Here is a 16,053-nt window from a genome sequence, read left to right as displayed (position 1 = left end):
GGACACGCCTTTGTTGTTACTCCCTCCCCATCCATCTCTACGCGGCCGACGCGGCCGCTATGATGCTGGTTCAATGTATCGAGTCGCGATGTATCGAATGTCGCTAATCGACTGTCGACGCGTCATCGTCTAGCCGCGGCTCGAGTTTCCGCCCCTCAGTCGACGGCCTCGTCGCGGGCCCGCCCGCCCGTGCGTCACGGCGCGTCGACACCCGAGAAGACTGCGAGTCAGCGGGTCGGGGGTTCGAACCCCGGCGGTGTCCCTAGCGAAAGGCGCGCCTGGCCACCTTGTTTCAAGCCGGGGCTTTTTACAGGGCTGCTCGCTCAACCAGCCTGGAAAAAAGTGTCTTTGTGAATGTGCTACATTTCTGTCATTTACAAACAATGTTGCAAGTTTACAATCGGTGTCCTAAATTTACGGCAGTTAATGTTTGCTCGTCGGAGAATTCCAATAAGTCCTTATGTACTTCCATACTAATTATTGTACTATTTAAAAGTGTAATTTCACTGCATTTGTCATTGAAAATTTTCACTTTAAGCCTACTTATGCTGTTTGCAGTAGAACATGTAGGTTTCCATCCATAGGTATTGATCCCCAATATAATTTCTGTAACACGACGCTTTGCTCTTGCCAGCAGGCTAGGCCAGGGACCAGATCGACCGCAAGAGTCAAAAGACCCTGCCGACAGGTTGACCACCTCGCGAACATGCGTATTGTCGTGAAACCGATGCCGTACTCCGATCCAGGCCATGCCTTGCGCGTCGCCCCGCCCCGCCTCGCTCCGCCGGCCACCGCCAAGGCCTTCCACATCTCTCTAGTCCCACTGGATTTGGCTCGGGTTCAAATCTCGATCCGAATCGTGGCGTGCGGCTTGCGAATGAGCAACGCCTCCCCGTGTTTACAAGTGTCTTTGGCCTGTTCAATGTCAACACGCTTTTCTGGCTATGCTGCACGTTACCCCCTCTCCTCCGAAACATGCGCATAGACTCACACATAAAAACGACTAATAATTTAGAAAAACTCGTTAACGCCTTATTAGCTTCCCCGAGGCGCCGCATCTGGTGACGACTGCGAAATTATTCATCGTTTTGTCGAGATTTTAATTTCGCGCCCTTTCGAATTAATTATTCCGCTTCCGGCGCTGTGACAATAAGCGCCTTTCGCCCTGTCTCTCTCTGCCTCTGTCTCTGCCTCACTGCACTTCGTCTGTTTCTCCGCCTATGTCTCCGTCTTTATCCAACTCTCTCTCTCTCTCTCCCTCTGTCTCCCTCTGTCTCCCTCTCCCTCTGTCTCTCTCTGCCTCTCCGTCCAGCCTATAAATGTCACCCTGTAACCTGTTGTGCAGCCCCCGACGCCGCTCCGCGCCGCATACATAACCGGCTTACCTGCAGAACGCACTGTACTGTAGCCGGGCTTTGCCTTCCGACACCTGTTGTGTGTAGCCAACGGTGGCGGGCCACTTCAAATGTACATAATGCTATTTGACTTCTTTTATCTCAAGGTATGAATCACCCTCTTCATGCCTTAAAAAAAAGTGCTATGCGCATGAAGAGACAAATTCCAGCCCGCTCGAGCGAAATCTTGGTCAAATTCCGTAGAGGAGGAGGAAGAGTAAACCGATAAAAGCTGACCCGTTATGGAATTGATTCTAGAGCTTTGGTTTGCTCGCGGTGCGCCCTCTGCTCGGCGGCGCCAGGGGAGAAGAAGTCATGCGAGAAGCGGGCGATGCGCGCGCCATTTACAAGACAATAAGCTTCCGTAACGGTGGTGTCCCCCCACCACCACCACCCCCAGCCCCCTCCGCGGTGGTGGTCAAGCTGGCAGCGAGGCTCAGAGAGCGCGCGGGAGATTCGAAACAATCATTCACAACAACTAATGCGACCCGTCCGTCACGTCACAGTGCAGCGGCGGGGCGGGGAGCAAAGCGGAAGAAGCGCGTCGGGCCGCGCGGGGTGCGGGGTCTGGCCTGGCGGGCCGATTTAAATTCATTCCGCGGAGGAAAAAGGGCTTTTTCGATTTACCCGCCAGGTTTTATACCGCTACCTCCGCCGCTGCTGCTCCTGCTGTTGTTGTTTGGTTTATGTATCGAGGAGTGGTGGCCGGCCGCCCTAGCCGGCCTTAGCAAGCCACAATCAGATGAGCGGAACGTCCGTCCGCTCAGCGGGGAGCATGGGATAATGACGAGCTGAGCCGAGCCGAGCCGAGCCGAGCCAGGCCGAGCCGGGCCGAGCTGGGCGATCACACAGTGCTCCGTCTCCCATAGCAGCAGCACCGGCAGGCTCTTGGGGTCGCCACAATGGTAACGGCTACCTTGTCGCTAGTTGGGCAACTCTTGTCCGTGTGCGTGTGTGTGTGTGTGTGCGTGTGTGTGTGTGTGTGTGTGTGTGTGTGTATGTGTGTGTGTGTGTGTGTGTGAGCTCGCGTCAATTGCCCCGCGCGTTGCTCGTTTCGTCAGGTCCCTAAAACAGAGCGCCACCAGGCCACGCCACGACGCCACGCCGTCCGCTGCGCGTCGTGCCGCCGAGGCTAAGGCTACACTTATTGGGCTTTAAAAACATCTGTCCCGCGGACTGCTTAAGAGCAGCACGCGGCTCGGGACCCATATAACAACGCGGCGGACACGAGGTGGTGACACCACACGCCCGAAAGGTGTGTCGGTGTCGTTTCCGAGGTGAAGAAATAATTGAGTCCGTTAAGGAGATGGGGACCAACCCATTGTCCGCGCCGCGGCTGTCCACGGGGACAAAAAATGATTAACTGTATAGCTTAAGCAATAGAAATGAGGAATCACTCATTAATTATTTACCTCAATGCAGAGAAAAACTCAGTTCTGAATCAAAACAGAGCTAACAAAATCTTAGTTTTTACGTCACAGGTTAATATAAGGTATCTCCTATTTAGCTATATAGTGATTTTTTTCGTGTTGGCGAGGGCTGCGACGCGCTGCGAGGGAGACAACTCCAGAAACCCTCCCCCAGTGTGCAATAGCGTGGCGTGGAGCGTTTGCACCAGGGCAGCCACGCCACCACGTCGGCCGGCCGGGCCGGCAGCGGGCCTGGCCCCCGCGGGCCGCCTGCCGACGGCGAGGTAGGCCGCCCGCTCGCCCGCAGCGCACGGAAGTATCGCGGCTGCCTACCCGCCCGGCGCTGGCCCACGGGCCGTGGCGGGGCGTGGCGTGGCGGGGGCGGGGCGGAGCAGACGACAACTAATCGCCAAGTTTAATGTCGTGTCCCGGACCACTTAGCAGTCCGCCTTGTCGTGTCTGCAGCTTCATTGTGGCTGGCCGCCACTGCAGCCCCCCCCCCCTCCACTCTGACCCTCTATCTCTCTACTTCTGGCTCATTTTCCTGGCAAATGCAGAGTTCCGTAATGTCCCATACCATCATGTGTCGTTGTACTAGAAATTTGTGCACTTCAGAATGTGCACAATAAGCTGCACGATTAACACCGCGGAGTAACTTTAAAAGTGTTTCCACTTTAGTGTTTAACACTTTAGATGTATCAGTGTTGCTATTCTCAACATTTATTTTATCACCTGCCAAGTTATCTTTGTTTCTCTCTATACCACTAAGGCTCCTATACCACTTTTCTACCGTTTTCTTTCTTTTTTTTTGTACGATCCGTCGTACTTTCCTCCATTCTTATTGCTGCGTCTTGGACTGCTCGACGCTGCCGGCTCGCCGTCATTCTCTTCTCCGCATTGATTTACTCGGATGAGAAAACAATACGTCGTATAAAAGAGCTGGGCGAAGTAGAAAATAGTATAATCAGAGGTGCAGTACACAGCAGGTCAAATGAAATGTATAGAAGACTGGCGGATGAGTGAGAGAGATGGGAGACGCGAGGGATGCATTGCAGCAGAGGCCGACCGCATAGCGCGCCCCCTGCAGTCATCAGCTTGCGGCAGCTTCTTCGGTCCCTCAGTCTGTGAGGGGGGCGGGGCGGGGCGAGGCACCGAGGCGCGGCGCGTAAGGCGAAGATGAATAAAACTCGGGCGTCTGTCAGTGGCCCGCTAACTACCGGCATCGAAGGCACACGGAGGCGTGGTAGGGCGGGGCGTGGTGGGGCGGGGCGGGGCGTACCCGCGCCATTACGGTACGGAGCTGATGTGGCCTGCTCCGCACTGCTCTGGCATGGCTATTGCAAAAGCAAACATCACCCCGGGGCAAAGCGAGCCGCTGCCGCACCGTGTTAGAAATGCTCACAGAAATGCGTGAAATACACAATGTTACACTGAAAATTTTCCTCGTAAATTAACTGTGTATTTTGTAACTGATATTTATATAAAATATGTTGGAAATTTATGACACCCCAATCTTGCTTGTCGATTCCAAATTGACACATAGTGCAATTTCACAATTTGAAATTGCAGTTTTCCGGCACGCCTCTTATGGAAATTTTCCCGTAAAACATACGACTAATTTCCACAGTGTATGTTTTCCGCTCGGTTTTCCGTTTCTTGTTGTGGAGCATGCTTAATCGTCTGCCATGGTGCACTTGTCGGTTTTGCCATCAAAGTTTCTTTTCTAGGGTTGGGAACGGCTCAGTTCTTAATTCTTTTGCGATTTTTTGTTCCCTTGTTTGACGTGTGCGGTGCGACCGCGTTGTGGCGCCTGTAGACAAAACAGGGCGCCTTGTAGGGCTCGCGCGGGAGGCTCTGGCCGGTGTGCAGGTGATCGGACAGCTGGGAGGAGAGGCGGTCGGGGGGCGGAGGGACCTAAGTGAGCGATGATGGCCGAGGAGTAAGCCCTAAGGGCGAGGCGGGGAGGGCCTTGGGCGGGCAGGGCGTGGCCTGGCGCGGCGTTTGTGGGTCAGACACATCATCCCGTCGTTTTGTTTTTCTTCCGCGTTTGGCGCGTTCCGTCGCATTGTCCTGTCCGTCCACCTTTTTCCCTTAGGACGACTGCTTGCCGTCCTTCCAATTGCGCACAGGTGCCTATACAAAGGCCATTCCCGGCGTGCAATCCCGCCCCCAAGGTAATTTTCACAAGGCTGCTTCTGCTGATCAGATGTGGAAAGGCCACTTTTTATTTTGGTGTTGCGATTTAGGCTGACCTGGCGAGGTGACAGCACCCTGACCCAAAGGTAATCGATCAACTCGTCCTCGCAACAGGTCGGATCCCCGGTGCAGCGTGTCTAACGGTTGGAGTTGGGGGGGATATGGGACCCTTGCGCAATCGAGCAGAAACTACACAGTGCCCTGATAAGAGATTAAATATTTTCATGTAGTCTGTCGTGCCATCGAGATGTCTGCACTGTTAAAAGTCTACTTTGCAAATTTTCGATGAAAATGGGTGCTTCGCATTTACAAAGCAGTTTTCGCAAACATTTGTTGTGCAGCCTTGCTTTGCAATATCGAGGCAATTGCTTCGTAAGTACGCGAGGCATTCTCTGGAAGCAAAACTTTCGCAAGTTTTTAACACGAAATTGGTTTCATTACTTTTCTATGCTTTTCAAAAGCTGTTGTTCCATGATTAGGTTTCAATGCATGTCTTGGGTCGGGGGCTCAGGGCATGCCAGCAAAGCGAGGGTCACCGGGGCGAGGCGGGCGGGGCGTCGCGGGGCACGGCGGGGCGAGGCGTGGCGGGGCATGGTAGCCACGCGTATTGTTCTACAGCGCCCCGCCCCGCCACGCCGCGCAATGGGAAGCGCGCGAGAGATAATTATTGTGAAACATGCCAAAGACCAGACAGACAGAATGCATGTCTGCTGCACCGCCCCACCACGCCCCGCCACGCCCCGCCCCGCCGCGCCACGCCCCGCGCCAGGAGCGTGGGCGATGGGTGGCGTGGCTGGGCGTCGCAGTAGAGTCGATCAGGTCCGAGCTTCACATCATCATCGAGACCGACTGACTTGTCTGGCCGGCCGACGGGATGTCATGGGCACACGGCACGGCTGGCTCATGGCTCGCTCGCGCCGCCATGCAGAGCGCATAATGCCCCCATGTCAGCAAAGTTGTGAAGGGTCAGTGGGAAAACTGGAACCGAATGATGTGTTGCACCCACTTCTGACAATTTTTCATTTTGTGCTTGTGTAAAATATTTCATATTTTCTGTATATTCTCTAATAATTGTTACTGATTAATTAAACTAACTTCTTGTTGGTGCCTTCTTCAAACAAAATTCACTTTGCTTTATCTTAGGGGCAGTCTCGATACCTTATACACTATGTCGCTTAAACACATTTTTGTACACTCAGTGTAAGAGTGCTCCTGCCTGGTCAGTGACCGCCAGGTAGACGGACACAGACCAGACACAAGGAGAGGCTGCACTGAGGCGAAAGGAAGGGTGGGGGAGGGAAAGGTGGGGGAGAGAGAGAGAGAGAGAGAGAGAGAGAGAGAGAGAGAGAGAAAGAGAAGAGTAATTTCCGATTCGAGTTGACCGTCACGGTGCCGTACCACCCGTCCAGGACGTGGCGCCGAGGGCAGGACGAGGCATCCGTCCACCCAGCCGCTCCATTGCCTAGTACCAAGACACTTTTTTTAACCCCTCATTTTTTGGGGGGACTCGAATTTTTGGGTAATGTGTTTACCCTAGCCTAGACAGACATGACAGTTAGTCCGACGGCCGAAACCAGACCTGTCGCCGACCGCGTTTCTTCTTGAGAATCTCGTGTGGCCATGAAATAGACAAAGATCTGTGCTATTTGTGATCCTCTTTCACTCCATGACGCTGTCCTGCCCGGCCCGTCAGCCCGACGGCCAGGCGGTCTAACTCTGGGCCTCGCAGAGCCTCGCAACTTTGATGTGGACGCAGCCAACCCGCCCAGGAACCCCGCTCTGCCCTCCCCCTTCACCCCCCTCCCAACTTTCCATAAAAAATTGAAGTAAAATTAAATCCTTCCAGAAAAAAATTTAAAAAATTAAAACTTTTAAGAAAAACATTAAAACATGGTTTTGAAGAATACTTTTTTGGAAAATTAAAATTCCTAAGCCCGGTTGTTGGCCGTGTAGCCCTCAGTTGTCGCGTGCGAGGGCCCACTGCCCCGAGGGGTCGACTCCAGAGCAATCGATATATCGACTGCACCATCAAAGTCACCGGGCGGACTTGACGGTCAGGGTCGTGCTGTACCTGCCGAGGCGAGCACGCGACCGACCTGCTGCACTCCATTTCTCTCTCCCTCTCTCCCCCTTCTCTCTTCCCCCACCCCCTTCTTTCACCACATTCTGTGTAGGTCCCTCGTGTTCTAGCGCACTTAATTGTGATCCGTTGTGCATCCATAATCCTAGCTGTTGTGAGATGAGGGGGTTTCTGTGAATGGGGACGCTCGGAAGAAGTAGTAGGAGGTGGAGCTGGGCGTTTGGGGTGGGAAGGACAAGGAGGTGGAGGTGGAGTGAAGTTCAAAAGACGCCGGTCCCATGGCAGCACGCAGCAGCGGCGCCCCGCGCCGTGCTGGCCTCGCGCCGGCCGGCTTGTGATAACGATGTTTTTGCGTGACTGACAAGTTATTATAGATTGTCAATCGCCCAGTTTTGTTGTTGCCGGCGCCGCGTGGGGGTGGGGCCTACGTTCCTCCACCGCCCCCCCACCCCCCCACCCCCCACTCTCTCTCCCCGCTTGTAATTTGGAAGGGATGGCGGCGCTCTGCTCATCCCCGGCCGGGCGTGATAATAATACATAATTATAACGCAGCCACGATTCTGGGGGTGGAGGCAGTTGAGGGACGGGGTAGTTCCCGCCGAGGGGTGGTCTGTGTTAAACTAACCGCAAAAAAATTAAAATAAAATTTCTCCACTACAGGAGAAAATTTAAGAAGTACCCTCTAAATGGGGAGGGACAATTTTTGTACCTGGGTTAGGTGCCTCGCCTTGTGTACATCTTCATCAGATACAAATGTTTCTGTAAGGAGGTACAAATGTTTTTGTAAGGAGGTACAAATTGTACCTGGGCCAGGCACAAATGCTTTATTTTGTTTGTGGCAAATATATGTACCTGATGTAGACTCCACTCCCCCTCCCCCCTATTTAGTGTGTGTGCTGTGTAGAACTGTAAACTTTCTGTCGTTCTGAAGTTGCAAATTTTTGCTACAGTGATTTTTTTCCCCCGAGTACTTTCGAGAATGCTGAGAAAGATATAAGCGGGCGGTCGAGTTTTTGCCGTGGGCGTGTTCATTTCCAGTGCCTGGGACTCGTACTGCTCAAGGACGCTCCCCGTCGGTCGTACGAGTCCCGTGAGTGGGCGGAAAGGGGAGCGCGAAATCACAGCCACTTTGTCCGTTTTTATTGAAGTCAGCCTATCTGGACGCGGTGTGGCGTGGTACGTGGCACGGCATGGCGTAGATTTTGCCGATACGCCCCAACATAGCCAAAGGTTTCGAGTGTGATCGAGATAAGGCAGCCTCTCTTCGAGATTATTTCTTATTTGCAACCTTTGTAACACTATCTCCTTTCGAGTGCTCCATTTTTTATTTATTTTTTGTATCATGTTGCTTCTTTTCTTATCCTTTGACGACCGACGGCGCCGCTCTTGAACTTTGTGACGTGCCGGTAGACGCCCGATATCGTCCGATCAGACACAGTGCGGCCCGACCCACGTGTGCTGAGTCACAGAGCACCGCTGGAGAGGGGAGGATCCACTGCTCTGCGTTCTCAACGTTTTGGAATGATTCATCTCCTGTGTTTCTTTCTGTAAATGCTGACACAAGATCAAATTTACTCTTGGATCAAGCAGCACATGTTATCAATCTTTCTTATAAAAGACTAATCTTATTAATATTGCCTTGTTTCTAGAGTGAATTTTGATCTCATATCAGAATGCACTTAAAACAAGGCACCATTCTTCTGGGTGTGCTTATTGATAGTTTCAGCCCTATGAGCTGATCGTCTTGAGATCCGTACTAAGAACTCTCAGCAGGCAGACCACCTTGACGACATACTGGGCATTCGCGCCACGTGCCGAGCTTCTCGGAGGCCGAAATCTGCAAATGCAAATTGGCCGCCAGTGAACGTTCTGGTATTAACGAATTACTCTACACCGAGGATCGCCGAGACGCGAAGGCTTAATCACCCGACCGCCCCCCTTCCTCCCCCTTTTTATGACGCCGTTGACCGTGAGAAAGACGTTTCAGCTCAGACCTGACCGTTTTCTCCGCACAGCTGATATCAGAACAGCCTTCTTCTTTTCTCAGCGGGCGACCCGCCTCGGACGATTTGTTGCTGCCGTGGAAAGTACAGGAGGAACCTTTTGTCCGTATTCCTCACTGCGATTGTTTCATTTCAATAATAATTTTTGTGTTGTCTTTCCTTCCTTTTTTTGTGCTCTCAGTGAAAGCATTTCAGAGAGGGGGCAGGACCGGGTGGGGCAGGGGGCAGGCGGCGGGTATAATAGAGTTGTTTTCGAGAGATAAGGTAATAAGGCGCGCTACCTACCGCCTTGAGCCACACGGCTAACCAAACATCGTTTTGGGAAAAAAGTAAAAGAAAAATGAGACGAGAATAACCGTAAGGCAGCTATGCTACTGACGGCTCCTATCCCCGCGCCCCACGCCCTTCCCGGCCTTTCCTGTGCGTTAAAGGAGGCTGTTCACCAAAAAGGTACTTTTTCTTTTCGAAAGTTGTCTGTAGTAACTCGATTGGTGCTTGCTAACGATTTCCCATCGAACATTTATAGAGTATGAGGTCCGCATGACCCTAACAACAGAGGTAACACTTTCAGTTTGGCATTTTTTGTTGTTGTTTTTTCACGAGCCATCTAGTACTTAATGCTGGGCTGGAGCAGACCAGGAGTGCGGCTACTACGGCCACTCTAAGAATTGACCATCCCGATGGTATTTTTCTGCCGTGCGAGGCGGGGGCCGTGTTTAAGGCGACCGGGGGCCCCGAGCTGCACCCTCTCCTCCCCGGAGGACCCCGGAGGGCCCCGGAGGCGTGGCTATCGCTTTCGCCGCTCAGCATAGGGTCGTAACTTTTAGCGCATTCCGGACGGGCGGCGCGCTGCATCGCCGTCGTCGTGTGGATAGCGAGGGAGGCGAAGCAAAAAGAGGAAAATGGGTGGAAAAGACGGGTCGCTTCTGCTGCTGCGGGGGGCGCTCTGCTCTCTGGGCGTGCCTGCTAACCCGTGATTGGAGGCGAGAGCAGAAGAGCTGTTGTTGGGCTCCCAGAGGGGAGAGTTCGCAGTGCGGTTTGCAGTGTGCAGAGTAAATGCTGCTCGTTCCTTACCCCTCTCGCCCCCCACTCCCCTCTCTCACACACACTCTCTCAGTCCAGCGCTACCCACGCGCCATCGCTCGAAATCCTATTTGTCGCCCCGTGCAATATTTCTCCGCGCTAGCCTCACGGACCGTCGGCGCGCCCAGGCGCCTCTACGTGCCGATAACATTGTCATACTTTGCATATGGATTGCAGGTTTTCGAATCCTAAGGAAAATACCGACGGTAAACAGCATATGCCGTTTTGCAAAACTGTGTGCAGTTATTCGCGTTCTCTTCTTCCGTGCCTTAATAGCGTCGCAGAAAACTTTATGAAAACAGATCACGCGACATTTCCTCCCCGTTTGCGGTGATTTATAACGCTTCCAAATATTTTTTCTTCCGGGGATGAGTTTTTTTCGCCTGTCGGGGTACATGTGGCGCCGGCGCCAGTAAGCGTGCCCGGCTGCACAAGAGGTTGCTGGCCCCGTGCCACCGGCGTCCCATCTCCTCCTTCCATCCCCCCAATTTCATCCCCCAGAGCGTCCCCTACAACCCCCGCGGCGGGGCGGGGCGAGGCGGTCTCCGAGCCGTACCCCCCACCCCCCCCGTTTTTAGGAAAGACTGCGGTCCTTTACGGCCCTTTCCTCTCGAGCCCCGAATGTGCTCGTATGTGCGTCCCGCTCCGTTCTCACCCGAGAGCCAGTCGGTCTGCGACAAGTCTTGGCGACTCCTTTCTTGAGAAAACAGAAAGAGTCCGAGAAGTTGTCTATAATTGTATTAATTTACTTTAAAGTATACGAGCGTTTTCAAAGAAGGAGCAGTTCGTTTTTGCCAGTGTATGTGTGTCGCTGACCTGGTACTGTACGTGTGTTGCAGGACGCCCCGGGCCCGCCGGCGCGCCGCCCGACTACGGTAAGCCAATCGTCACGAACGGCCACTACTGCTCACGGGCTCGACTCGGCACGACTTCACCGCGCGATGACTTCACCGCCACACCGCCTCGCTTCACCAGCAGCACGTCATGGCAGCTGTCGTATACGACATGGGAGGGGGGGGGGGCTCAGGTGCTGAGCGAATTAGATCGGCGCGGACCTTCGTCTATACTCGACTTCCATCGCATAGCTGGTTTAAAGGTTTTGCTACCCAGCCACAGGACGGTCCCGGTCCTGACAGTTCCTCCGCCTCCGCGCTCGCTTGACTCGTCAGTTCCACCCCGTCTGACTTGGAGCCCCGGCGGCGGCCGGCTTCGCTCGCTCGGCTCCGCGCTCCGCCCCCGCCGCGCCCTGGCCCAAGGGCTCCATTATCACCATGTGACGCCCGGGGGGCCTAAGTGGCCTCGCTAGGACGTGCTCAAGTAGCCGTGACATAACCCAGCAGCCCCCTCTCCCCCGCCTACCCCTCTCTCTACGCGCGAACACTCAGCCCTCTGCTGACCAGACCGAAACCCCCGTGCCTCTCTTGTAAGGGTTCGACCGCCTGCGTGCGGCGGCCTACCGTCCTTCGAGGAAGCGAGGGGGAGCGAGAGAAAACGCGCAGTCTTCTTGTCGTGGGGCGGTCTGTAAAGCCGTGAGTTTGTCTTCCATTTCTTCGCCGATCCATGTAGTGCTTTACGCCGATCTTTTCTTATCGACCTGACCGCGCCGGGGCCGGGGGCTATTTCTGCCCCCCTCGGCCGGCCGACCGGTGGACGCGAGGACGAGACGGAAAACCACGGCCGCATTGTCTACTTCGTCTACTTTTCCACCCCAGTTCCTCCCCCGTGCCACTTGGGGCTGCGGTTACCGGTCCCCCCCGCGCCTGGTTATTTCTACACCCTGCCCAGCCCACCCCCGCCCTGGCTCCCTACTAGCTCCCACTGCTGGCTATCCCTCTCGCCCCCCCCCCTCCCCGCCTTTCCCCTCTCTCTTTATCATGGTTTTATTTCATGTCATCGTATTTTTAAGACACGTGCCCACCCTATCCCTCCCCACCGCATCCCAGGTGAAGTGACGCGTCCGGTAATGATACACTCCACTCCACCCCTTCCTTTTCTCCCTTTACTGGAAGGGGAAATTTGGAGCTGTACGGTTCAGTGAGTGCGTAACAATTTAGTGACCAAAAAATCGCCCCCTAAAAATAACAAAAAATTACAAACCATCAATTAATCTGTTTGGCTGGTTTTGTTGGTTGGTGTTTTTTTTTTTTTTTTTTTTTTTTTTTTTTTTTTTTTTTTTTTTCAAACGGGAAAAGTAGGAAAGAAACACGGGAAACACGTGTGTCCTTGGCAGAGACTTGCTCCGGGGCGTTAACACCACCTCGTCCACGAAAAGAATGGTGCGAAAAGACCGACCTAGACTTGTCCTCCTCGCATTTCCCCCTCTCCCCCCCCCTCTCCCCTCTCTTCCCTTCATTCTTCTCCTCGCCTCCCTCTCCTTTCCGGGGGCCCAAGTTTTAATTAGTCGCTGCGGACTAACTTGAGCAGAAGTGTCGGGCCCGGTCTTGAGATGCGCCCGCCGTGCCGCTCTGCCCGGCTCTGCCCGGCTCTCTGCCCCGCGCGCAGCGACGCGCCGCCGCCCTTTGTTGTCCCGTGCCGTGTGAAGGGGGGAACTTGTTAGCCCAGGGGCCTAACCAACCACCACCGGGGCTCAACCTTGTCCGAGGAGGAGGAGGTGCGAATCGCTAGTGCGCCTTTAGTGTTGAGCAGAACGAGCAGTGCTGGAAAAGGGGAAAGTTTTTCGCAAACATTTTAAACAATTTGGTTTTCCAGCGGACGTGTTCGACGTAAGGTCTTCCCTTTGTCGCCATTGTTTGCTGTGTGTTCTTGTTGCTGCTGTAGCGCACCGTTGATTCGTTTCTACCCGAAAACTTTGGAAATTAGACTCATCTGTTTTACGTGTTTCGTTTTACGCTGTTCCTCTTTTTGCTTTGTGTGGAGGTGTTGGAGCAAAAGGGGGCGGCCAGTGTAAAGAAACAGGAAGAGAGAGAAAGAGAGAGAGAGAGAGAGAGAGAGAGAGAGAGAGAGAGAGAGAGGGGGGGGCACGTGCAAACAGCCTAGGGCTTAAGCCGATCCTACGGCTCAACACGGCAGGTTCCCTGCAAGTCATAGTCCTGGCGGCGGCGCACTGCGAAAGAAAGGCATTATTTCCCAGATAAAATCCGTTTATTTTGTTTCCAGCCTTAATTAATTATTGCGAACAGTACCCTGCCCAATTGTTTGGAACGTAGGTATGTGCAGATATAAGGAGACAAACCTTCCCTTTTTACCTCAGTGGGTGCATCCCGCATTGTTTTATGATTTTCTGCTGTGTCTCCCCGATGAGCCTGCAGTCCAGCGCCCGCCGGCTGGGGCCGGGGCTGGAGCCTCCAGCAGCCGTTTATGTCGCGTGCTCCGAGTACCTGGAGCGGAGCGGGGCCGCTACCCTGCCAAGTATCTGCCCGCCCGCATCCGGGCCGCGGTGTCGTCAGCGTTTTTTATGAACTTGTTTTGCGCGTATCGCCAAAATCAGAACCAGTGCGTTTTTTTGCACATGTAGCGCCGAAATAGTAAGGAGAGAAATGTTTCTTTTTTGCTCTTGATTATTTTTGTCGTGCTCTTTCAATTTCCCTTAATTAGGTCTTGTCGTATACTTTTTATGCAAAAAAAAACTTGGCAGAAACACATTTTACAGTGAAACGCTGCACTGGTCGCCAAGAGACGTTAAAGTTTACATAAACAGCGGATGCACTCCGTGCTGATTGGGTTTGGAAGCAGTCCCCGGCGAGCCAACCAAACGGTTCCGCATGTGCCGAAATAAAGGCCGTGGCGGCGCAGAGTTTTGCCGCCTTTATGCTGATTGCAATAAACGCGCTCGTGGGGTTATTTCGTGAGCCTTTTCTGTGCAACGATATGGCGGTCGTTGAACCATCCCGTCGGCGCGGCGGCCGCTCGGCCGGGGCTGGCTGGACCCGCAGCCTCCCAGACACCGCCACGCCGCGCCACGCTGCGCCGCGCCACGCTCATACGACGTTGCCTAGCCATACTCGTGAACCAGCCAGGACATACTGTGTGCCACTACGGTCCTGGCTGTGGAATGCGTGCCTCCAGGTGAGGTTTGACAGAGAGGGGAGGGAGAGAGAAGAGAAAGGGAAAGAGAGGGGGAGAGGGAGGAGAGAGGTTGACGCTCCCTCCTCCCGCGCCCACGCACTCCTCGCCCAGCCCACTCCGCTCCCCGCCCCGCTCAAGGATAGCGAGCTGCAGGAACGTCGGCCGGCGCTTGCACCGCACTGCAGGCGAGCCCGAGCGCCCGAAAAGTAATTAATTAGGATTCGTTTGTAATAATTATGAACCCGCCGCGCCGGTGTTTCTCTTGACTTGTTTGGAGTTTCACTCACCGCCGGTCGCGGGTTCAAACTCCCCGCGTCGCCGCCACCGCCGCCTTCCGTGTATTGACTAACGCCCACTAATTTTTAATTCCGAGCTTGACCGCGCTGCTGCGGTCAGCGCCGCGGTCGCTCCTCCGAGCTGCTCTCTGGTTAATAAGATTACGACACCGGCCTGGCCGTCAGGGGCCGCGCCGGCCGCGCCGGGGAACCGGTAGAGCGGCGACCCCCGCGCCGCGGGGACCCGCCGCTCCTTGACCCAGAGAGGCGCCCAGAGCAGGTGCACCGACCCGCGAGGGGTCGTCGTACCCGCGCCAAACCCGCCGCCGACCCCGCCCGACCTTACGCTCTGCTGCAGCCAGCACAACCGACGAGTGATTTACTTTTTAAACAGTTATAGTTTATACCCTCGAAAAATATGAGATAAAAATCAGGAAAACCAAGGATGGATACTAGAGCAGATCAAAATCAAATTGAGATTTAATAGAATATGTCACGAAAAATCGGAATGCGCTTGAATTTATAAATATGTACCCCTCGCGCACACCACAAGCGCGTCATATGTCCCAAACGCCATCATGCTCGCCACGCCAACGACCAACAACGCCAACCTGCTCTGCCCAACAACAACGTTTTGCCTCGTCCGCGTCAACGATCCTCCAGTCGTGCCAACCCTCCTGCCGCTGCTCTCCTCCTGCCCAACGACGCGGCAAATCCATACGCACGCGTCACGCACGCAAGTCGTGTCAGCGCGCGCGCGCGCGTACATACACACCACACACGCGCGCGCGGCAGCAGGGGGCGGGGCGGTGTGCGCGCTTCCACGTCGCCGAGTCGTCAGGCGTGTCTCTAGAGGGTGAGACGGGACAGGTGCCTGAGAGCACCCGGGGACGCTGCGCATGAGGGAGGAGGAGGGCGTTGGCAAAGCAGAGAGAGACGGAGAGAGAGAGAGAGAGAGAGAGAGAGGTAGGGGGAGAGGGGGGAGGGAGAAGGTGACAGGCCGTGTAGGAAGAAGATGCAGAAGGGCCCCAAGAGGTAGTAGAGGAGGAGGAGGAGGGAAGGGACGAAAAGGACGAAGAGGACGACGAAGCTCGCACTCGCCCTTGTGTGTCGGACACTGCTCCTGACCTTTCGATTCATGCTGCTCGCGCTCGTTGAATAATTTAGTGCCCCTCCTTCCGCCCCGCCACTCCGCCCCGCCACTGCGCACGGTCCCACTCCGCTACATGGTACCCCGTGCTGCCGCTATCGAACACATGCACCGCACCGTGGAAAATATGAGTCGTTTGTTTGGACTCGGCGGCTGCAGCAGGAGCGAGCTGGCGGAGCCCGGCCAAGGCTGAAGGGACGGAGAGGGTTCAATGGTTGAGGCGGGGCGAGCTCGGGGCGGGGCCGGGCTGCTTAGACATTCAAATCGAGCCGCTCACCGCGCCTTTATGTGGATTTTAAATTTATGGAGATGGCTTCCGCGGGATTAAGAGCTGAACGGAACGGAGTGGAACGCCCCGGAGTGTCGCCTGCGCGGGGCAAGAGCCGGCAAACGGAACGGATCATGCGGACGGGCACCTGGGAGGTAGGCGTGCCTGT

General features: G+C 54.7%; 2 protein-coding genes across 8 annotated transcripts in view; one reads left to right on the top strand and one right to left on the bottom strand.

The window, feature by feature from the left end:
* The window catches only part of LOC113217307 (maternal protein exuperantia), a 542,899-nt gene that overhangs the window by 88,902 nt on the left and 437,944 nt on the right, over positions 1–16,053 (bottom strand). The gene's annotated exons all lie outside the window — the stretch shown is intronic.
* Positions 1–16,053, top strand: part of LOC113217292 (protein shank) — a 110,485-nt gene that overhangs the window by 75,216 nt on the left and 19,216 nt on the right. For all 6 annotated transcript variants that reach the window (XM_052270374.1, XM_052270453.1, XM_052270309.1 and 3 more), the window contains one exon: positions 11,005–11,040. Coding sequence is in view for 5 of the 6 variants with exons in the window: in XM_052270453.1 (XP_052126413.1) it covers positions 11,005–11,040 (36 nt within the window). In the remaining variant the exon portion in view is untranslated. The remainder of the gene's footprint in view (positions 1–11,004; positions 11,041–16,053) is intronic.

Source organism: Frankliniella occidentalis, unplaced genomic scaffold (genome assembly GCF_000697945.3).
Source record: "Frankliniella occidentalis isolate FOCC.00 unplaced genomic scaffold, Focc_3.1 Scaffold1, whole genome shotgun sequence".
Lineage (NCBI taxonomy): Eukaryota > Metazoa > Arthropoda > Insecta > Thysanoptera > Thripidae > Frankliniella > Frankliniella occidentalis.
The sequence above is the reverse complement of the archived record's forward strand: the minus strand, read 5'-3'. Positions and strand labels throughout refer to the sequence as shown.